The 22,440-nt window shown below is 40.8% G+C and overlaps 2 protein-coding genes across 11 annotated transcripts in view; one reads left to right on the plus strand and one right to left on the minus strand.

The window, feature by feature from the left end:
• The window catches only part of REXO5 (RNA exonuclease 5), a 29,163-nt gene extending 14,217 nt beyond the window's left edge, over positions 1-14,946 (minus strand). The window contains exons 1-9 of one of the 6 annotated variants that reach the window (XM_043494303.1): positions 14,812-14,940; positions 14,259-14,311; positions 13,102-13,186; positions 7,647-7,812; positions 4,553-4,674; positions 4,000-4,126; positions 2,398-2,485; positions 504-653; positions 196-284 (exon numbers count right to left, since the gene is read on the minus strand). In XM_043494303.1, coding sequence (XP_043350238.1) covers positions 196-284; positions 504-653; positions 2,398-2,485; positions 4,000-4,126; positions 4,553-4,674; positions 7,647-7,793 — 723 coding nt within the window. In that variant the 5' untranslated portion in view covers positions 7,794-7,812; positions 13,102-13,186; positions 14,259-14,311; positions 14,812-14,940. Of the gene's footprint in view, positions 1-195; positions 285-503; positions 654-2,397; positions 2,486-3,999; positions 4,127-4,552; positions 4,675-7,646; positions 13,208-14,258; positions 14,312-14,811 lie in introns of those variants that run through there. The other 5 variants (XM_038420229.2, XM_043494301.1, XM_043494304.1 and 2 more) reach the window with 5 other exon arrangements.
• A 31-nt stretch (positions 14,947-14,977) lies between these two features.
• Positions 14,978-22,314, plus strand: ERI2 (ERI1 exoribonuclease family member 2). 5 transcript variants are annotated; one of them, XM_043494307.1, is made up of 9 exons: positions 14,978-15,112; positions 16,165-16,242; positions 16,322-16,405; positions 17,010-17,137; positions 17,341-17,497; positions 18,796-18,896; positions 19,403-19,484; positions 20,109-20,197; positions 20,411-22,314. In XM_043494307.1, the coding sequence occupies exons 2-9, from the start codon at positions 16,206-16,208 to the stop codon at positions 21,758-21,760; spliced, it is 2,028 nt and encodes a 675-aa protein (XP_043350242.1). In that variant the 5' UTR covers positions 14,978-15,112; positions 16,165-16,205; the 3' UTR covers positions 21,761-22,314. The 5 variants fall into 5 exon arrangements, with proteins under 5 accessions (XP_043350242.1, XP_038276158.1, XP_043350244.1 ...); XM_038420230.2 differs by having other exon boundaries at positions 16,165-16,235; XM_043494306.1 differs by lacking the exon at positions 14,978-15,112 and adding an exon at positions 15,517-15,539 and having other exon boundaries at positions 16,165-16,235.
• Positions 22,315-22,440: the final 126 nt, after the last annotated feature.

A 22,440-nucleotide genomic window follows, 5' to 3' on the forward strand; every position in this document is an offset into this window, starting at 1 on the left:
TCTCTCTCACTGGGGAGGCTGCCTTACTGACAGAGGAATTGCTGATGTAGGTGGGCAGCTGATGTTTTTATAACTGTGTTTTTTGGATAGAAATGCTCTTGAACATGCAGAGGGTGGCTGGCTTTATTTTTGGAGCCAGTGGAGGTTGTACAACTCATTTCCTAGCCTTCTTTAAGACAAGAAATATTTTTATACCATTTCACAATCCAGCCCAAAGAGGGGACTGCTGTCTGTTCTCGGGCTCTCGCATTGTGTGTGGACATAACTCCCACACCCAGGGGATCCTAGAAAGAAAAAGAAAGAAAGAGATCTGAGAAGAAGAAGAAGAAATCTGTCTTATGTAACTCATCAGGTATAGATGAGGAGAATGAAAGTTTGAGATGACTTTGGTAAAGAGCCTCCACTCCTTGTGCAACTAAAACTCCCAGTGAAAACCAATGGGATTTATTGATTTATTTAAGTGTATTAGGCTGGGATTGTTACCAAAATGTATGTGGCCTGACCTTCTAAAGGATAATCATATTTTCTCATCTCTTCCAAGGTTAGAATATAGCTGGTCAGACCATGCTTTTCCTCGCCATATTTCTCAATGATGGGGTCTTTTTGCAGGTCTGAGTTCTTAGGAATGTGTCCATTATAGGCAGAAGCTGAACCTATAATAAGAAATTGCACTTTTAAAAGCTGCCAACAAGTTCATATAATATTTCTTTATAGCGTATAAACTACAGTAATTAACATGCACGGTATGACATTTCACTTTGAGGGGTGGCAGAGTTGACTAGCGGTCAGAGCACTGGACTGGGACTCAGATGACCTGGGTTCTATTCATGGCTCTGACATGAACTTGCTAGGTAACCTTAGGCAAGTCACTTCATCCGACTCTGCATCAGTTTATCATCTGTAACATAGTGATAATGATTCTGCCCTGCTCTGATACATGCTAAATATTATAATTATTTAAAATTTCATCTTATCTGTGACAAATTGTTGCTATTAACTCCTCAAAGCAAGCAGAAAGAGAGATCTTTCCACTAAGTCAGTGGGGCTCAAACTGTTTCAGTGCCCCTCCCCCCTTTTAGTGCACAGCCAAGGCTTCCTCAGCAGCAGAGCTTGTGCTGAAGGTGGAGCTGGGGCTAGAGATGGAGAAGGAATGAGGGTGGGGCCAGGCAAGGGGTAGAGTGGAGCTGCAACTGGGGCTGGAGCTGGTCTGGGCGCAGAGAGGGAGTGAGGGCAGAGCAGGGCCTGGAGGCAGAGCAGGACTGAGGGGATGAACAGGTTTTGGAGAGGACTGAGGCTGGAAGCGTGGTGGTCCCTTCCCAACCCCTAAGGGGGTTCACCCCACAGTTTGGGGACCACTGTATGAGATGATACTAAGGATAAGTGTTACACTAGGAAAATACAAGTTCTAACAAAGGTGTTTGTTACAGTGTTTGTTGAACTATCCAAGTTATTTTTTATCTATCGTCTAGCTGAGCTCACAAACAGAATGGATTTTATCCACACAATCCCCCTGGAAAATAAGGCAGTATTTGCCCCCTTTTAAAGGGAATGGAGGCACAGGGTAGGGTAGATAACTTGCCCGAGGTCACAGAGGAAGCCTGTAAATTAGGAACTGAACCTAGGTCTCCTGACGCCCTGTCCAGTTCCCAGATCACCAGACTAAACAAGCCTTTCTACTGTTATGTTTGAAGTCACATAAAGAAACATAACTTCAGTAAAAACTTATCAGAAACCCCAATCTCTGACTGCAGTTTATTGTCCAGATTTTAGAAAACTTTATCTATTCATACATTATAGAGTAAAACTTGCTAATTCATCCATTAAGGGCCTGATTCAGTATTCTTTGCACTGAGAATTTCCACTGACTTTAAGTGGAGTTTTGAGTATGCAAAGAGTGCAAGACTGATCCTAAAATTACAATTAGGATCACAAGGGATGTAAATAACGAGAAGCCAGCTGTCAACACACTGTAGTTTACCTAGGTCACTGTTCAGCATAACAAAGAATTATTACTGAGACTAATGCGGAAGTCAAGAAATGAATACCTAACGAGCCTGAATCTATTTCAGAGATGTTTCTCTTATTAAATACCTTTTAGAATGACAGTGTAAATGCTTACAACAGCTTCATAAGAGAAAAATTTGCATCTTTATTATCCCTTTTACAATTTTGTTGTTGTAAACTTCCTTCACATTGACTTTTGGTAATAAGCAAAACAGACTAATAGAAATTAGCTAGAGACATTTCTTTCAGAGTTAAACCAGTGATTCGTTGCACCTTGTAATCCTGCATAAATTATATTTAGTTTAAAATTGATTGCATGTGATAGAAACAGATTCAAAACATCCTCTGAAATGGGTAAACAACTGTTGAAACTGACAGTGAAAAGCGAGGTACCTTGCATGCTGTTCTGATGTTTCATACTTATTCCTTCTCCACACACACTAGCTATAAAATTAGCTGAAGTAGGTGGTAAACTGAATCTCTGTTAACGAACAGAAAAGAAAACATGTTAAAGGACTTTGCTGCGCAAACAAAAGTAAAATATTTTAAAATTAAACTAACAAGTAAGGAACAGTACTCCTGCTAGTATGGAAATTCTGACACTTCATCTTCCCCCATGCCAAATTTGCCACTAGTGTAATTCCACTGAAGTCAAAGGAGGGTAAGTATACAAGACTAACTTAAGTTAGAGACAGCGGTGTCCTCAGGGGACATTGAAAAAATTCAATGCAATTTTTGTGTAAAAGTGAGTATGATTTGCAACTAACTTCTTGAAAAACTGTTCATTACATGATGCTCCATAAATTCACAATCTGCACACCATATTCTTAAGTAAAATGCTGTTAAGTGTTACAGCAGTAAGAGTTAAGGCACAAGCAGCTGTGAAAACTAAAGTGACCTTTATTACCAAAATATTATCATGATTAGCTTTGCAGCTGCCTGATTGCACCCTGTCTTCCTGTCACAAGCTTCCACCTCTGTTCCAGCTGGACTACCCCTTTCTCTCTGCTGCCGAGAAATACTGCTGTCTCATTATTCACTTATTACTTCTCCCATCATTTATAGAAAACAATACATTTTCAAGGGAAATGATTCACAAAGATTTAGCTGAATAATACAGGACTCTCTTGTAGCTACTCAATTATCATATTATAGCCTTGGCTTTCCAGAGGCAATCGGGCTCCGTGCAGTATCTCATTGGCAGAAGCAGAACTGATAGTTCCTTGTTCCTGAAAAGTTAGGAAACTGCTCTAAATTAAAAAAAGAAAAGGAGTACTTGTTGCACCTTAGAGACTAACAAATTTATTAGAGCATAAGCTTTCGTGAGCTACAGCTCACTTCATCGGATGCATTTGGTGAAATGCGAATACAGACTAACACGGCTGCTACTCTGAAACCTGCTCTAAATTAGAAACATATGTTTGCTGCAGCTAAGGGAGAATTTCCTAAGATTTTACTGATTCAAAGCACACTGTTAAAATAAATAAGACATATAAAGGGGATTAAAAGAACTTTACTACATTCTGCCCCAGCAATAATCTCTTCAAGGAACAAGAGGAATTCTTACCATAAAACATAGCATGATCTGAAAACACTAAGGGCTAGACCATTAGCTGGTGAACCTCTGCCAACTGATACCTGCTGAGAACAAGTCCTAAGTCTATTGAGATACATTTATTTATAACATCCTCACCCTCTTGAAGATACAAAAAATATCATGTTCATGTAGTGTGGAACTGTTGACGTATTTTATTTCACATTTTATTACTTCAAAAACTGCAAATCTTTAATCACTCTGCTTCTAACATCAGAGCTTGGTCCTTTGTCCTGGGCTAACAGCAGGTAAGAAGGGAGGGATTCTCTCATATTGCCCCTTGGGATTCAGAGATGTCCACTTCCCACTGGGAGGAGAATAATTTCACTGTAGCAGTTAAACCACTGGAGCATTGTTGGCTGAAAAAGCTTACTTGGTAGAAACTCAGTTTGGGGACTTACATGTTGAAATGCCCTTCTGAGATGTTTGAACTGCAAATAGAACCTGTAGAAATAGAGCTGGCTCACTTCCTGCAGAACAATAACCACAACCTTAGCCAGGTGTCTTTGGTGATAAATACGGCACCAGCTGCATTAGAAAACAAAGCAATACAGTTATCAATACTTTAAAATTAAACAAACATGGGAACAGAACTGGTCCTAAGTAAGTAAAGCTCCCACTGACTTCAGTAAGAACAGAATCTAGCCCTTTATCTTACATATTGGTCCATACAAGCACATCATCATGTAAACAATGTACATAGGGAAGACAGAGCTCTGAGCTTTACGGTAGTATTCATCTCCATAACCTGCCTCGTTTACATGTTCATCAAAATGAGTACACAATCAAAATCTAGTTATGACTCATCTATACAATAGATAGCTGATATGGTGCCAATGTTGCAAAAATAATCAGAGGATATTTAAAAACAGTACTTATGTGCCTTTAGGTAGGTTAGCATATGTACAGTAGCATGGGATGTGATTGTGTCAGGAATATAAACATATACTATACCTGGGTTGAGTTGCATTGTGACGTTTTCCCAAAGCTGCGTACTTTAGGAACTCATACACCTGTTCATGTCTGATTTCACAATCCTCACCGAACAACCCAGCTGACAAGCGGGATTTCTTCTCCTACAAAAAGTGAGTGCAAGTAAAGAACCATTTACATGCCCTACTAAGTAAATAATGTAGGGATTCAGTAGAAAAATGAAGGGGATTGTATTGCAAAAGGGCATCTTAATGCTACTGGGGTGATGGGACCAAGAACATTTAAAACATTATTTCCTATAGCTAGGTTTCCCTAAATCATTAGGCAACATTCTTCTTTCAGATCACATGATATTATTATTAATTACTAGTTACAGAAGCTTAGGTGCCCTAGTCAGGGACTCTTCTGTCTAGCTCTGGACAAATATACAATAAAGAAAGTTTCCCTGGTCAATAGAGCTCACAATCTAAGTTAACTCAGCTATGGTATTCTGCCCTCCCTACACACCTCCCATTGTCATCAGTGGAGTTGTGCCCATGTAAACCAGAGCTAAATCTGGCCTTTCATTCAGGTTTACTTATTTAAACCTTTCTACTCAGTTCACACTATCCTATCTGTTCTGGGCAGATGGGTTTGCTGTTTACTTGCAGAAAAAACAGCACAATCAAAGGAAAACAACAGCAGGAAAAATCACAGAGATCACTTTATTAGAGTTGGAATGAAGAACTCAAACATACATAATTCAGTTTAGCAGTTTATGGAGCCTGCATGTGTCTCTTACTTTGCTAGAAGGGAGCAAAATAAAAAAGTTTTGGGGACCTTCATAGGTAATACAACCAGTTGCAATGGAGATTGCATGATCCATTGCAATTTTATAAGATATTCTACATTATATGCTGGTAGGAGAAAGGTGCCATGGCTGCAATTGTTAAAACAAAAGGGTCCGTGGAACTATACTATATAGAGGAGAAAAGTAGCTATGGAATAGAGTGTGGTGAGCAATAATCATGCCTTGAATGCCTACTGAAAGTATGGAGAACTCTGCCACACACTCACACAGGACAAGGAAAATAGAAAGAGCATATAGATCCAAATATAGGAGGCACTGTGAGACTCCTGCAAGGAGCTGAGTGCCATCAACTCACACTCACTTCAATGGGAGTTTAGGGAGAGATCAGCACCTTGCAGGATGGGGCCTTTTTTCATCATATATAGCGTTATTCCACACACTGAAAATATTTCCCATACCATATATCGTGGATGCAATTCTGACACATTCTGATTGACAGTCATGACCTTATGAGTCATGACACAAAATGCCATGTGGCAAAATGTAGGTACAATTAAGGCTTCTCTCATTACATTAACACACCCTTTGTTAAATTGTATTTAATAATCTGCTAATATAAAATTGAGCTAGTGTACATATTGAAGTCATTTAAAATCAGGTAAGAAAAGTCTAAAAGAAGGTCCCAATTTTTTTAGGTCCAAGTATTTTTACTAAGGTTATTCTTAAACACAATGGCTCATAATAATAGTTTCTCATCTATCATGCTAGGTTGGACAAATATGCAATGACACTTTTAATGAACCCTTTAATTAAAGCTCTACAAAATAGTCCAGCAGCAGTGTCCATTAACAAAGTCTATCTGGCAACTAGCAGTATTTAGACACTTCAGTCTCTAATCAGGTGCAAATAAGACTCAGCTCACATGTTCGATATGCTTATAATTCCCCCAGAGTAGACGTCAGGCTAATTTTAACTCAGGTAGCTAATGTATTGTGCCATTATTGCTTTGGACTGACTTGCGTCATATGACCTTGTCATATGACCTTGTGTTATGTTCCATCAGATGCAAATTTACTAATGTAATCTGAGGCCACGTTGCTCTAAGATGTACTTTTCTTTAGGAAGCATGTAGTTGTTCGGTGTGGATCACGTTTATTTTTATGAAACTTTCTTTAAAACATTAGTATTTTCTAACAGAAGATTTTAAAGTGGAGATTCAAGGTTTCAGGTTTTTGCAGTAGGAACAAAATTTATTATTACATCTACAACTAAACATATACTTTATTATTATTATAGTTAATTCTTAGTACTACTACTACTAAAATGCCTATACAAGGCTCTAGGTGCCCTAACAAGAAATTAGTAATATAATAGGTTTCAGAGTAGCAGCCGTGTTAGTCTGAATTCGCAAAAAGAAAAGGCTCACTTCCGATGTAGCTCACGAAAGCTCAAATAAATTTGTTAGTCTCTAAGGTGCCACAAGTCCTCCAGTAATACAGTAAAATCTCATCAGCATTAAAATAATCATTTCAAATAGCCAGCCACTTACATCTATCGTTTCATCATTCTACAAAACAAACCCTCAACCCTCTTCAGAAACTCATAACTATTGAACAGCTGTGTTATTTCACAGCTGGCACAGATGTGAAAAATTAAAAATCTCCCTGAAAAATGTGGAATTCAAACTTTCCATGAGTTTAGCATGTATTGTGCATATGCTGAGAAAAGGCTGAGAGATTCAGATGTGAGTGACTGACACTGAGATGAGTTTTGGAGGCAGGCTGGGCTGAGGCCTTGGCGAGAGCCACCTCACCTAATTCTGGGTTCTCTCAAACTGAGCTTGCAGAACAGGCCATATCTAAAGCAGCTAGGTGAGAAGGGAAAAGAACATGTAACATCTTAGGAGAAAAGGGATGTGACTCTTGAAAAGAAAACAGGATAGGTTTTTTTAAGGGGTGAGGAGAGCTGGGTGCTTTTTTCTCCTAAATTCTTAAATCTTCTTATCCCTCCGCCCCCTGCCACTTTCAAAGGTCTCATCTGCAGACCTTCTCTCATCCTGAGAGAAACCAGGCGTAGGAGAATAGAGAGGAATTATACACACTGGACTAGTAATTGTAAAAAAGGTCCATACAGTGTCATATATAATATGGAATATATAATAGCAGGGAGTTTGACTTTTGCCCCACCACTCATGAGGAATAAAAGCAAAAATACGTCTCCAGAAGGAAGTGATCATGAATGGAATATGAGCTAATCAATATAACTATGATAGATCTCCACCTACCTACATGTGTAATATAACAAATTATTGATTACACTGATTACCTTACGTTTGTGCTGATTTTGGCAAGTGTCTTCATCTACTTTCCTTTTCTTTTTAGTTTTCTGTGGTTCTTCCACTTCTTCATTACATTCATGGGGCCTTTTGTGTCCAATTATGCAGGCAGCCTCAGCCATTTCATTTGCAAACATTGCTTAGAACAGACTGTACCTACATTTAAAAAAATAGAAATTAGTCATACTTTTGGTAGTGGATTTTACATTTAAAAACAAATCCAGTCATAATTTCATTTATAATATGATGTGAATTTAACTGTGTGACCCAAGAACTTATTAATGCCAACTGGAATGTCCTGATTCTGGTACGCACATTCTGGTTCACCAAAGAATACTGTGTGAAAAGCTATAATATAGCTGTTCAGTAGAGGTTTTAAATAAAAGCCAGGGTCACAATGGTCATTAAAATCATTGTGCAATGTATGTATAGCTACTAGGTAGGGAGTTATGTATATATACACTGATAATATGTTCTTTGCATATGTATCAAGGTATGAGTCACCAGCAGAGGATTAAAAAACAGATTTGTGTCAAACAAGAGACATTTATTCACTTGTCTCTCTGTCAGGATGTAAATTAAGCATTCTAAGCTAACACAATGGAAACCTATGTATATACAAAGTCAAAAAAGAGATGTGTAATCAATAGGGAAGCAGCATGCAGGAAAAATAAGCCACAGGTGGTTATCCTTTCTGTGAGTTCAGACAATGAAGTTTGGGGAGCATAAGTAAAAGGCAAAGAAGACACCTCCTTATTCTGCACCTAGGAATTAAACAGACAGTGAGTTTACATTCATGAATATGAGATCTCAGCCAATTTCTTGAAGTGCTGCCGAGGACTTTGGGGTGAAAAACTTCTTTAGACAGGACATTAAACTGTTAGCTAAATTTAGCCTCTAGAAAGTGTGTTATAATTTTGTTTGATATGTACCCATTTGTTTCCAATATTCTCATTCACTACCCCTTGAATCTTTGGTAATAAACTTATCCTTGGTTTCACTTTATGTCAGTGCTGTAGTATTAATTTAGATACTGATCCTGAGCTGAATCATACAAGCTGGTGCATACACTGTTCCTTTGGGGACAGCAGACCTGGTATTTCTGTCAGTGTTCAGTGGATAAGGGGCTGGGCACTACACGGGAAAGCTTCAAAGGGACTCAAGGACTGGGGAGTACTTACTATTAACCTGCTAATCAAAATAAGGGCTAGCATTGCCCAGAGGAGAGTGCTTGGGTGGCTAACAGGCTGGTGGGTGCAGGGAGCAGACACTCAACTAAAAACAGCCAAGTTCCCCTCACACTGGGGGGGGAACAAGATAACTCACAGTCCTGGGTACCCCAAAAACCATCACAAAGTATAGCATTGTTTTAAGGATGCCTTGGTTCCCATTTAAACATTGATATTTCTTGGGTTAAGCACAACAATGGATTGGATCAGCAAGAAGTCAACTGTGCAGCAGCATGATTTTCAAAATTCAATTTCATTGCACTGCTGCTACTAATGGAGAGGTTTTGTCCAGTCCATCATGACTCTTGCTTCTTCAACTTGAACAGAGTTTCTCCTGAGATTCAACCTCAGAAAGGCTGACTGGGAAAGTTTTCTCTCTGAATTGGATGAATCCATCCAGCACCATGGAGAACTTGTCCCCCTTATGCGGAAGACTGCCCCAAAGAACACCCCAGTGGATGTTGGACATTATATGTACCTGGGCTTTCAGAAAAGAAAGTCAACAATATAAGAAATACTCAGAATGGTGAAGAAACCACTGGGCTTGGGAAAATGTTTACGAGAGAGATTAGAGAGAAGCGACGCAACCGCTGGAGGGAATGGAGTGAAACAATAAACCTGTGCCATAATAGCTAAAAAGTATATGCCACCATTTGCTAGCTGAACCCTGATGGACAACAAGCAAAACACATCGCCAGTCTCTCCCAACTAAGTGGCACACCAGCTCATTCTAAATGGGAAACCAGGCCACAAACCAAAGTGCAGAATAAAACAAGTCAAGCAGGAACCTTGCTTGCTAGGAGACAGCAAAGTCCACAATGAGCAGCTCAACTCTGAGAAGTTGACAATAGCCATGAAAACCCTGAAATGTAGAAAGAGAGCTGGACTCAATGGTATAGCTAATGAACCATCATTACTACATGCACCTCAGGACGAGAGTACAGAAATGGATGTTTGACTTTAACTCTTGGATGGAGATAATGCATATACCCAGGGCGTAGAGACAGGCCAAAGTGGTGCACTACTTAAACTACGTAAACACCATCACTCTGCAAAGAGTTACCTCCCAATATCCTTACTCTGCTCAACCTACAAGCTATAGGAGCAGATGATAATGGATAGAATAGCACCAATAGTGGAAGGGTAACTGACTGAAGACTAAGCCAGTTTCTACCCATGATGTTCATGCTGTGGCCAAGTTGCAAACCTAATTCAATACATCTAAAATGGCTTCAAAATCTGCAAAATTACAAGGGCTGTGTTTGTGGAGCTATCAGCTTCTTATGACACTGGGAACCACCATGCACTTCTACTGAATTGGCAAGAATTCTGAGAAATAACATGATAGTAGAGTCATCTCCTCCTCGCTCTTGAATTGATGTTCTTGTCAAGATGGATGGCAGAAACGTCGATGGCGTACTCAATGGAGTGGATTGCCCCAAGGTTCAGTGCTATCACCCTTGCTGTTAAACGTCTACACAAATGACCAGCTAGAATTCCCCAACATGCAAAGATTTACTTATGCAGATGATCTTTGTACTGCCACCCAAATGGAAAGATTTGAGGACACTGAACGCATTCTAACTGTCTCCATTGAAAAATACTCTTGCACATGGTTCTTGAATGCCAACCCTAGCAAGACATAAGTGTGCACCTTTCACCCAAAACACCATCAAGCCAAACAAAAACTCCAGATATTGTGGGATGGTACAATCCTTGAGCACTATGAACATCCGGTGTATCTTGGGGTCACATTAGACCAGTGGTTCTCAACCTATTTGCCATTGTGGGCAGCATATGGCACTCTCTATGTGTTATGTGGGCAGTATTCACACAATATATATATATATTACCTATACGGCCCTGAGGTTGTAACATGGGCCGCAGTTGTAAGCTGATTGGGCTGCAAGCAGTCCATTGGCTGAGAACCACTGTATTAGACCAAATGCTGACATTCAAGGAGCACATCAAGAAACTGAAAAAGAAAGTGAACTCCCAAAATTGTGTTCTCCAGAAACTGGCCAACATAAAACGGGGAGCTGATCCCAAAACACTCTGAACAATCTGTTTCACCCTCTGTTACTCAAATGCAGAGTACTGTGCCCCAGTCTAATTACACTCAAACCATGCACACCAAATTGATACTCAACTCTATTAATCCTGTAGGATTATCACAAGAACTTTGAAACCAACTCCCAGACTGTCACTATACTGCCTTGCAGGGACTGCACCACCATCAGTGAAGTGGGATGCCTTCAATAAAAGGGATCATGCACCTGGTTGTCTCCCCAAGACACATACTGCATGGACACATTCCACCATGCAAGAGGCTGAAGTCCAGAAAGAGCTTTGCATCTGAAAGTCCCTTGCCCCAAAATACTACTGTGGAAGGCTACAGTGTAACAAAATGGCAGGAAATGAAGATGATCTTGGAGAATCCAGTTTCTTTAGAACAACTCCCACAGGCACTGGCTTCAAATGACAATACTGATGTGCTCTAAATGGAGAGAAAGCTAGAGCGGCAAAGACTGGTAACAATGTGACCAAGTTTGGAAGCTGAAGAATGAACCCAAATGTGATTGTTGAGAGCCTAGGCAAACACATCCTGTACTCCTGAGGAACTATTAAAGGTAAGTGACAACACCAGGTCTTGGTTGCAATTTTGGATGGACAAGCTATGATGATGAACTCAAACAGAAACAGGTGGAATAAGAAACCATTTCTAAAAACCCTAACTTCTATTTAAACTCCTGTACCGACCTCTGTGACACTGAGGGAGGGTTAGCTCAGTGGTTTGAGCATTGCCCTACTAAACCGAGGGTTGTGAATTCAATCCCTGAGGGGGCCATTTAGGGATCTGGGGCAAAAATTGGGGATTGGCCCTGCTTTGAGCAGGGGGTTGGACTAGATGACCTCCTGAGGTCCCTTCCAATCCTGATATTCTATACCATGGGGGAGCACCCTGTAAACCCCAAGTTCCTCATTTATATATAACCGTGATTTTGCATATAAAGCAGGCCATGTGAGCTATCAGGAGAAAGGTTATGATCTGCTGAAAGTCACTGTTCTATCAAAATATGTACATCATTAATGCATACGAAGTTATAAGAATTGTGTGGTCTGGCTGTCACTAAAATATGCTGTGGATTTGGGAAGCGCCCAGATACTAACTCTCCAGAGACAATGCCAAGGAAAGTAACCAATGTCCGGGCGGGCGTCAAACACCATTAGCAGCCATTGTCCAGTAAGGGAGCTACAATTCAATGACTCACCTGCATAAGGCCACACCAGGGGAATTGCTCAACCTTGCCTGGGGACTCAGTTATGTCCATCAGATATGCCTGGACTTGTGTTCTCCAAGCACATGGACTAAGGCCCAGGGTATAAAACAAAATGCATTGGCCGCATTGGCCTTTCTCCTGCCCCCACCCATGCTGCAAGCAACAAAGACACTCAGAAGAAGACTCCAACAGAGGGGACTGGCCCAGGTTTAAGGAACAAACTTGTATATTAAGGACTGCAACATCCAGTGGGGGTGAGAAAAGCTGCTTAATCTAGATCAGGGATCTCAAACTCAATTTACCTTAGGGCCAGTGCCAGTCCTCAAATTCTCCCAGCGGGCCAATAATGTCACTGAAGATGGTGTTCAGAAAAGAAAAAGTTTATATTGTATTTTTGATTTTGAATTTCTTAGAAATAATAAAACTGTCATACAGCTTTATACAATTCTTCGCCTGTCAGAAGGTTTTTAGTGTTTGCCAGACACCTGGCAACGCATCAGTTTGTTGATGTTTGGCCTCAGTGACTGAGCAGTTGAAACCATCAGATTGCAGCAAGGTGTGCGTCAGATAGTTGTGTTCGCTATTTTGACTTGTTTATATTCATTGTGGAAAAAAGCGACACTGCCTCCAGGGCTGATTGTGCCCTGCAACTAATGATGCTGCCTCCATGACTGACTCTGCCCAGCAACTAATGATGGTATCTTTGTCACTCTCCTCCAACCAATGGAAGCTGAGGGGAGGGCAGCACCTGCAGCAGACAGAGCCGGCAGCATGGTTGCATGTGTCTCTCCTCCACGGGCCGCAGATGGCCTGTGGCCCGGGACTTTGAGACCCCTGATCTAGATGTTGCCCAGTGTAATAGGATCCCAGGATGCATCCCGGGATCCCATCACAACCTCATACAGCATCTCAGGGTGCAGGAGCTTGTTCCTTACCTTTTAACTGGTGATGTACTAAAATTTGCCTGTCAGGACTCCAGTCAGATAACCCAGCTGCTCTTGTTTAGTGACTTTCCTCCAGCTATTGCACAGAAGAGGTGAACTGCAGAAATTAGAATATATAAAAAACAATAACTCTGCTACACCATCTAGTCCAGTGGCTCTCAACCTTTCCAGACTACTGTACCCCTTTCAGGAGTCTAATTTGACTTGGTACCCCCATTTCACCTCACTTAAAAATTACTTGCTTACAAAATCAGATATGAACATACAAAAGTGTCACAGAACACTATTACTGAAAAATTGTTTACTTTCTCATTTTTACCAGATAATTATAAATCAACTTGAATAAAAATATTGTACTTACATTTCAATGTATAGTATACAGAGCAGTATAAGCAAGTCATTGTCTGTATGAAATTTTAGTTTATACTGACTTCGCTAGTGCTTTTTATGTAAGCCTGTTGTAAAACTAGGCAAATATCTATATGAGTTGATATACCCCCTGGAAGACTTCTGCATACCCCCTGGGCTACATGTACTCCTGGTTGAGAACCACTGATTTACTCCACCCTCCTCCTCCTCCCAGTGCAAGATTATTTCCAGGCTTGGAAACTTTACCAGACTCCTACTGCCCAGAGGTCAAAAGATGAATGAGGTCAGAGGGCAACAGCCTGGTGAAATGCCCGCCCATGGGTGGCAAGTGAACCTCCTGCTGGGGAAGGCTAGCGCCTTCCCTCCCCCATTCTGCCCAAGGCCCTGCCCCTCCTCCACCCTTTGCACCCCCTCTCCTCTGCTGGAGTACCAGGCAGGCGACCTCAGCACCCACAGCGCCAGAATGCTGGGCAGAAGTGAGCACCGGCCACAGCTGCCCCAAGTCCCGGCCTCAGGCCCGCCGGCCCCAGCCTGGGCCTCAGGGGAAGAACGGGCACTGGAAACAGGCAGGAGGCAGTCCGGGGGTGGAGTATGGGCGGGGCTACGCTGGGCTGTTCGGGGAGGCTCAGCCTTCTCTGGTCTGTGTGATACAGGCCACCCATACCAGCCTGCTTCAGTTTGTGGGATTTCTTCTAGAGTTTTGTTCTTTGACGCCACTCAGAGGCTCCATCTTTTACATCAGCCAGTGAGTCAGAAAAACATGAAGCCTTCTCTCTCACCATCTGTATCTGGCTTCTTTCTTTGACGCTTCCACAGCAAAGCCTCCTGGTTTCTGCGGGAAGGAAGGTTTCCATCACAGTCTCCTGGCTACTGGGGGCATTGGGGTATTTCCACTACTCCGACCTCATACTTTGTTTTGTTAAATTCCCTTCTCCTGTAATAGTTACAGCTGCTTCCCAAGCAGCAGCAGAATGAAACCGGGATTATTTTAGGCAGGCTCCCGAAGAGCAGCTGTGAAACTGACTGAGGTTGTGTTAATTTTACTCAGATACAGAGTGGCGGAGCCCTGAGCAGCAGCAGAGACACGGATACCGTCTGGCTGCAGACTCAGGAAAAGAGAACAGGTTTACACCTTGGCAACCAGAATGGTTAAAAACATGGCCTTTCTCGAGGGGGTCCCATGCTGGGGGGGGGGGTCCCCACCATGCCCGCCCATGTGCCCCCACACGAGGAGGAGGGGATTCCCCCCGTGTCCCCCTGGAGGAGGGGAGAGTTCCCCGGGATGGCCACCGGGGAGGAAGGAGGCCTCCTACAGCTGCCCCAGGGTCTCACCCAGTTCAGCCGGTGTCGGCGGCTCGCTCAACCGTTTCCTCGGCTATCGACTCGTTCTTCCTGAGCCTCAGCGGAGCGGCCCGGATCCCCAGGGGCAGGCAACTGCGACTTCGGAGCCAGACCGGAGCAGTCGATTCGCCGATAGCATCGATGGGGGCGGTAACGGCTCTTCTTGGGAGGCGGAGGCAGGTTTGAAATAGCCGGAAGGGCTCGTGCTGCTCCGCTCCCGCGAGCGGCCGGGGCGGGCGGCTCCTTCCCGTCAGGTGCTGAGGGCGGAGATGGCCACCAAGCAGCTGGCCCGGTGCGGACCATACAGGCTGCATTGCGGGGGGAGGTGTACAGAGAAATGGGGGGCGAGGAAGGCGGGGCGCTGGGGGAGCAAAGGAGGGGGTGGAGATGGGAGCGGGGGGGCTGGAACAATGTGTAACGCAGGGGAGCTGAGAGCCATTGAACCAAACTGCAAACCCTGTATATGATAGAAACCACTTCAAGTCAGGGGGTGCTACAGCACCCCAAGCACCTGTGTGTGAAGGGAAATTAGGGGGACAGTGTGTGGAAGGGTGGGGACAGGTGAGGGGGAGGAGAGGGGTCCACTTAATTGAGCCTGATTTTTAAACACTTCTGTTTGAGAAACTTCTTATGATTCGTGCCATGGTTTGATTGGGTCAAATTGTTCCCTAGGCCGATTAGACTGTAAATGAATATGGTACATTCATCCCTATGAGGGGGTGAGTGTGAATAAATAAATGTAGGAACAATATACAATCAAGATGACAATGGAAATGCCTTCTCGAGACTGTCCCTGAAGATTCTTGAGATGCAGCCAACCTAGAGATGAATTGATGCTGCTGTTATAGTCAGTTTTTGTGTTTTTAGTTTGCAAACCTACCCAGAAGCTTAAGTAAATGGGTGCACGTTTTTGTTTCTCGAACACATACATTTTGGTGTACCTTGACAGGGAGAAAGAAAAGGAGTACTTGTGGCACCTTAGAGACTGACAAATTTATTTGAGCATAAGCTTTCGTGAGCTACAGCTCACTTCATCGGATGTGAGCTGTAGCTCACAAAAGCTTATGCTCAAATAAATTTGTTTGTCTCTAAAGTGCCACAAGTACTCCTTTTCTTTTTGCGAATATAGACTGACACGGCTGCTACTCTGAAACTTGACAGGGAGAGAAACCCAGAGGAGATCAGTCCTTAAAAGAAAAACTCTTGTACTCCAGTGTGATTAGAGATTCCAGCCCCACCAACTGATGGATAGTTCATCAGTTGAAACAGTTCATCAACAGTTCATGTAGATTGTTGGGTTCAATTGTAATAGCTAATTTATTCATGATTCTCTCTGTTTTTAAGGCAACTTGGATTAATTAGAAAAAGTTCCAAAACTTCCTCAAATGGCAAGAATCAGACTAGAATCAAGTCAAGTAAGTTGTATGTTTCCTTCTTAATGTAAATATTTTAATTTTATAAACAGTGATACAGATTTACAAGGTGCTTTTATGTGTTGCAGGGCAGCTGTTTGACTATTTAATTATTATTGACTTTGAGTCTACGTGTTGGAAAGATGGTAAATATCAGTACAGCCAAGAAATAAGTAAGTGGAAATGTAGTAATGTCTGATAGCAGTTGCATCTTAAAAAAGTTTCTTATTTAATTCAAAGTAAAATAGGAATAATTTATGTGCAGAATTTTTTTTAAAGGAATACAGGAAAGAAGTGTCATTATTCACTTAATAAAGTGTCAGAAACTGTATATCCAAACTATCAGCCTTTTGCAACTTGAAATATAGATTATTAAATGTCATGCTATATCATGTAATACTATATATATAGCAAGTTGCATTAAAATTAGATCTGGCCATCAATTACATTGATATTAGTTTGCAAATTAAATAAATTAATCTTGTGTTTCTATAAGTAAGTGTTCTTTGATATAGTTTAATTTAACACTCTGCTAGAATACACTTTGTTTGCTCTGAAATAACATTCATGCTCTGATATATTGAATTAAGTATTATTCAGAATTGTATATTTTATGATACATAGGAAATGGAGAGATTTTCCATTAATATAAAATCTCTGTCTGGGGGCACATTTTGCCTTATGTATGGTATCTATGTTTGCTTAACAGTCATGTAATTTAAATCCTAATATAAAGCAACTTGAATCATTTATACAAATAACCTTTTTTTAATCTAGTTGAATTTCCAGCAGTTTTGTTAAACACTTCAACTGGAGAGATTGAATCTGAATTCCACATGTACGTCCAGCCTCAGGAACATCCAATTCTTTCTGAATTTTGTACTGAACTAACTGGCATAAAGCAGGTAAAGTCTTTGTACGGACTGTACATTACAGGAGGTTTATAATTTAGTTAAGAATTTTTAGGATCTTAATTTTGGAAACAGTTCTGTTAACAGCTGTGCAGAAAGATATTTTGTCTGACAGTCTAAAAGTGCATATATTGTTTAAACATGCGATGAACACACTAACCGATGTTTATATGTGCCTTTTGTTCTATCATATCAAGAATCAAGTTGATGAAGGGGTTCCTCTAAACATTTGCTTATCACAATTTTCTAAGTGGATTCAAAAGATGCAAAAGGAGAAGAAAATTATTTTCAATTCAGATGTTTCAAGCCATTCTGTTTCTGAAGCAAAATCGAGTACCTTTGTTACTTGGTCAGGTAAAGAAAAGTTTTTCTTTGTTTTGTTTTGTTTGTTTGTTTTTTTGCTCAAATTTAGTGTTCATAAAAGTGAAACACTTATGGTATAGGTGACACTCTGGCATAGTATAGGCAGCTGTAAATGCAAACTTTGTACCACAGCTCCACAGTGTGTCACAGTCCTAACTTCAGGCCTCAGTCTTACATCATCCCTGCTGTCGCTATACAGAGTCTCTGGGAGCATATATTTCTGATCTGTACCCCGTTGTTGTGTATTTATGATGACAATATATATTGTTGGAACTAGACCAAAAAAATCCATTTTATTTGTGATTATTTACCCTGAGATGCTCCCTGTGTCTTTGTTTCTAGGCTCTGAGGTTCATTCTACATTTCCTTTGCTTTATATTCACCATGTCATGTCACCATACTTCTAGGTTAAGACAACTAGCTGGGAGGTCCTTCAGAACCTATCCAAAATGATTCTTTAATCAGGTCATTGTCAAGTGACATACATCACTTGTTTTCTCTGATGCCAAATTGCAGCAATCCTAATACTTTGGACTAAAAACAAGACTTCAGATTAACAGTTTAGTTTGTATTTCTTTCATGGGACTGCAGGACACTACTAACAAGCCAGTGTTCTGTCCTATTTACATATGATTTAAGCCAACTTTGAATCCAGTTCTTGACAGATATATTTAGTGCAGGGTCGGGGGCTGCTCCACACAGCTCCCGGAAGCAGTGGCATGGCCCCCCTCCGGCTCCTATGTGTAGGGGAGCCTGTACTCCAACCCCCTGCCCCAACCCCCTGCTCCCACCCTCCGAACCCCTCGGTCCTAGCCCGGAGCACCCTCCTACACCCCAAATTCCTCATTCCCAGTCCTAACCAGAGCCCGCACCCCCAGCTGAAGCCCTCACACACACACCCTGCTCCCCAGACCGGAGCCCCCTCCCACACCCTGAACTCCTCATTTCTGGACCTACCTCAGAGCTCTTACCCCCTCCCGCCCCCCAACTCCAATTTTCTGAGCATTCATGGCCCGCCATACAATTTCTATTCCCAGATGTGGCCCTCGGGCCAAAAAATTTGCTTACCCCTGATTTAGTGCTTTCAATTACTTGGCCAATCAGTTCCCCATATAAGGAAAACAAAGCATTCTGCCTACATTGATTATTTTATAAACAATTATGGTTAGTTTATCTTGCTGATCTATTAAATGTTTTTATCAAATTCTAGTTTATTTTCATGATTACTGAGTATGTATTGATCAAATCTGAATAAAGAGTGAAAAGTTTGTTGTTGTTCTCTTGTGCAGACTGGGATCTGGGGGTTTGTTTGCAATATGAGTGCAAAAGGAAGCAGCTGCGAAAACCTGATATTTTAAACTCCTGGATTGATCTCAGAGCAACATACAAGGTGAGAAAATCAATATATAATATGGGTAAAAATGTTTCACCTCCACCTCAAAGGATGTATCCTACAGAACTATACACATTTTAATTCTAGAAGGCTTGATTTTACAGACAAAACCTGGTAATAATCTGTATCGCTTGTTATACTGTCAGTAGGCCTATGAGAAATTTTCCAGCTGTTTTGACTTTCCTGCCGTCTCTTGCTCTTCCTGCTTTCTTCCCTTCCTGGTCTGTCATGCTTCCATTACTGCTTTCCCTCCTTGGCTAAAACACAGTAAGCTTCCTCTGCTTAGATAGCACTGCTGAATCTGGCTCAAGAATTAGGGTTTAAACCACATACTACAATTTAAATGAACAGACTGATGGAATTTATATTTGTATTATAGGCTATTCAGTTACTTCTGTCTTAGATGCAAACTGTACATATGTAACTGAAGAATTTGTCAGGGTAAGGCAACAACAGGGAATTGGTTTATATAGTATAACATTTTAGAATTTTTTTTTTCTTAGCTCTTCTACACTAGAAAGCCAAAAGGGCTAAATGGTGCTTTACAGGATCTGGGGATAGAATTTGCTGGACGGGAACATTCTGGTGAGTACATGACAGTTCTTGTTAGAAAATTGTTTCATGAAGCTAATCAAAATACAGCAATTATAATGCTGATTATTTCCATGTTATGTAATGTTCGGCATTACAAAAAAATCTGAATAAGAGGGACTGGATGATTCAGGACACTGGATTTTTCATTTCTAAGATCTGATTCTGCAAAGTCTCCAGGCACAGAACTCTCACTGAAGTCCATCACAGTGCTTTGTGTACAGGACTTGCAAGATTGGGCTCTAAGTTACTAGTGCAAAAAAGGACCAAAAGTTAGTGCCATCTGGTAGCTGTTAATTCACATCACAAAAACTATTAGCATTGTTTGATGATCATGATAAATGGCTCAATAGAGAGAGCCCCAGAGATTTGAAGAATCATGGAAGTTTCCACCCACACAGATTTTAACTTTCATAGTGTGATGTAGAGGAGCTTGAACTGCCACAGCCCATCCTGTACCTGTACTGTGAATGAATATTTTTCAGTGTTGTATGTATCCCTTTTAACAAGCACTAAATTCTCTTAACTCTCCCCTAAGTGAGTCATTAGGCCACTTATAATTACTATTGACAGTAGTATATGAAAATTACAAAGAGTTTATGATGATGTCTTCTGAAGGGTTGGATGATTCTCGGAATACTGCCCGTCTTGCTTGGAGAATGATCTGTGATGGATGTGTGATGAAAATTACTAAATCTTTGGATAAGGTTAGTGACTTCTTCATATCTTCCTTTCTTCTTGCCTCAAGTCCCAGAATGCAGACAAAAAGTGAGTTCACTGAAAAAATAAAACAAACACTTTAAACTTAAATTTGAGTTAAAGCATCTTTAGCAGACTCTCTCATTTGTCTCGTACATTGATTTCTAAAACCTGTTGACATCCAATTTTCAAAATCTTGGATTTGCTCATGGAATCCCTAGGTATATCCAAAGAAGAATTCAGTGTCCAGATCTTTGAATGTGAACTCCATTGAAGAGAATCCATTGGGAAATAATGATGGTGCTGAAACTTCAGATAAAGATAGAATTTTTAATAGCAGCTGTCTAGCTGAGACTGAACACAATAAAATTGATAAAATCGTTGTAAAGCCCAATGTAAAGGGAAAAGTCCAGCAAGAGTCCAGTTCTACAAGTTCCTCTGCAAATGTCCATGTTGGGTCTAGAAGCAGTACAAAGATTGATGAATGTGGTCAAACCCAAAGCTGCTTACCTCCACATATTGGCAGACTTCCTGTTCCCTTTGGACAGCTACAGGCTTCTCATTGTAATTTACCGACAGGCATCCAGAATGGATTAAATAATGGACATCTTATTTCTACTTCCAAGTACAACTCTTCAGTACTTGGTTCAGGGCTAGTGCTTGTCTCCACTACTATTTCCTCTGTTAATATCTCTAATGTAGATATAAGTACTAGTTCTGACTGTTTATCTATGTTGGCTGATTGGGAAGATGTAGCTTTAATACCAGAATCACAGCATGAAGAAAATACTGACTCTGTGAGGCTTAAAGATGACCCAAATACAGAGACTTCATCAGTCCCTGGAGAAGTGATGGTTCTGAAAGAACCAGCTATGATGAATTCAGACTTTGAACGTTTGGGGCAATTGGAGGCTTCTAAGTCTATTGTGTACAAAAGTCCTAATACTACTATCTATGATGTAGGAATAGCCCAAAGGCAAGCTTTAAATTGTTCTGCTTTTAAGTTACCATCTGCGAAGGTAAATGCTACTTTATCAAGTACAGTATTAACTGGAAATCATTCCACCCCTTTCCTTCAGACTCCTAAAAGGAAACCATCTAGTCCAAAAACTTTACCTCCATCAAAAAAACAGTCATTCACTGTACATGAAGATGAAGCTGCATCTTCTGATCAGCCCCTATCTTTGAGAAATTCAAGTTCATACAAAGTGCCTACTGTTCTCTTAAACTCCACAGTCAGCCTGAACCAATCTTTAAAAGCTGTGAAAAGTGACGAACTGACTCCACCCTTATGTAACTGTGGTCGAAGGGCTAAAAGACTAAATGTATCCAGTGCTGGTCCAAATCATGGCAAAGTATTCTATAGCTGTCCTGCTGGAAAACATGAAAGGAAGAAGAGAGGCTGTGGATACTTCAAGTGGGAGCATGTACTTCTAAAGGAAAAATCCACAAACACTATTTCTACTCTTTCAACTACTGCAGTTGGTTCAACATCTCCTGGAATAAACTCAGATTTTTCAGGAAATTCTCACAGGAAATATCCAGGTCTCAGACCTTCTATGAGAACTTGAATGTTAATTAATTTTTGTCCAACTCTTAACGTATGCTAAGTGGTCACTGATAGGACGAAAAAAGATAAGCAAATGATGCCACAGATTTCAATTTTATGAGGATTGGGCATAAGTGACATTGCTGGGCTTACTTCAGATCAAAATAGAACTCGTGAAGCATAAGTGGAGACAGTCAGACAGACATTAATAACTTGAGAAAATTGGAGGAGGTTAGTGTGACCTACATGAAATTATAAGCAGCTGGTATCCCAAGTTTTAATATTTTTATTCTCTTATCAGGTATTTTAGATTTTTTTTTATCAGCCCAATCCTTAAATATCAGTGTTAGTGATACAAATTTTGTTTGTGACTACATTTTTCTAAAAATACACCTCTATATAACTAACTCTTTACAGTGTATGCGTATGTCTTTAACCCTTTCTGTCTAAGAAATGATACTTGAAGCAGTAATGATGCTTTTAAAATTATTTTATACAGTCTTTATTACTGAAATGAAATAAAGATAAACGTAAATTCCTGTGACATTTTGAGTAAATAAACTTAAAAGTACTATAGCAAAAATGTTAACCCTTCAATTGATGTAACATTTATTTTTCTATCAGTCTCTCTCTATTCTCACACCATACTCATTACCACAGTATATGAGACTGTTAAATGTTGTGTCAAGGCAGATATTTAGA

The sequence above is a fragment of the Dermochelys coriacea genome, chromosome 10 (genome assembly GCF_009764565.3).
Source record: "Dermochelys coriacea isolate rDerCor1 chromosome 10, rDerCor1.pri.v4, whole genome shotgun sequence".
Classification (NCBI taxonomy): Eukaryota; Metazoa; Chordata; order Testudines; family Dermochelyidae; genus Dermochelys; species Dermochelys coriacea.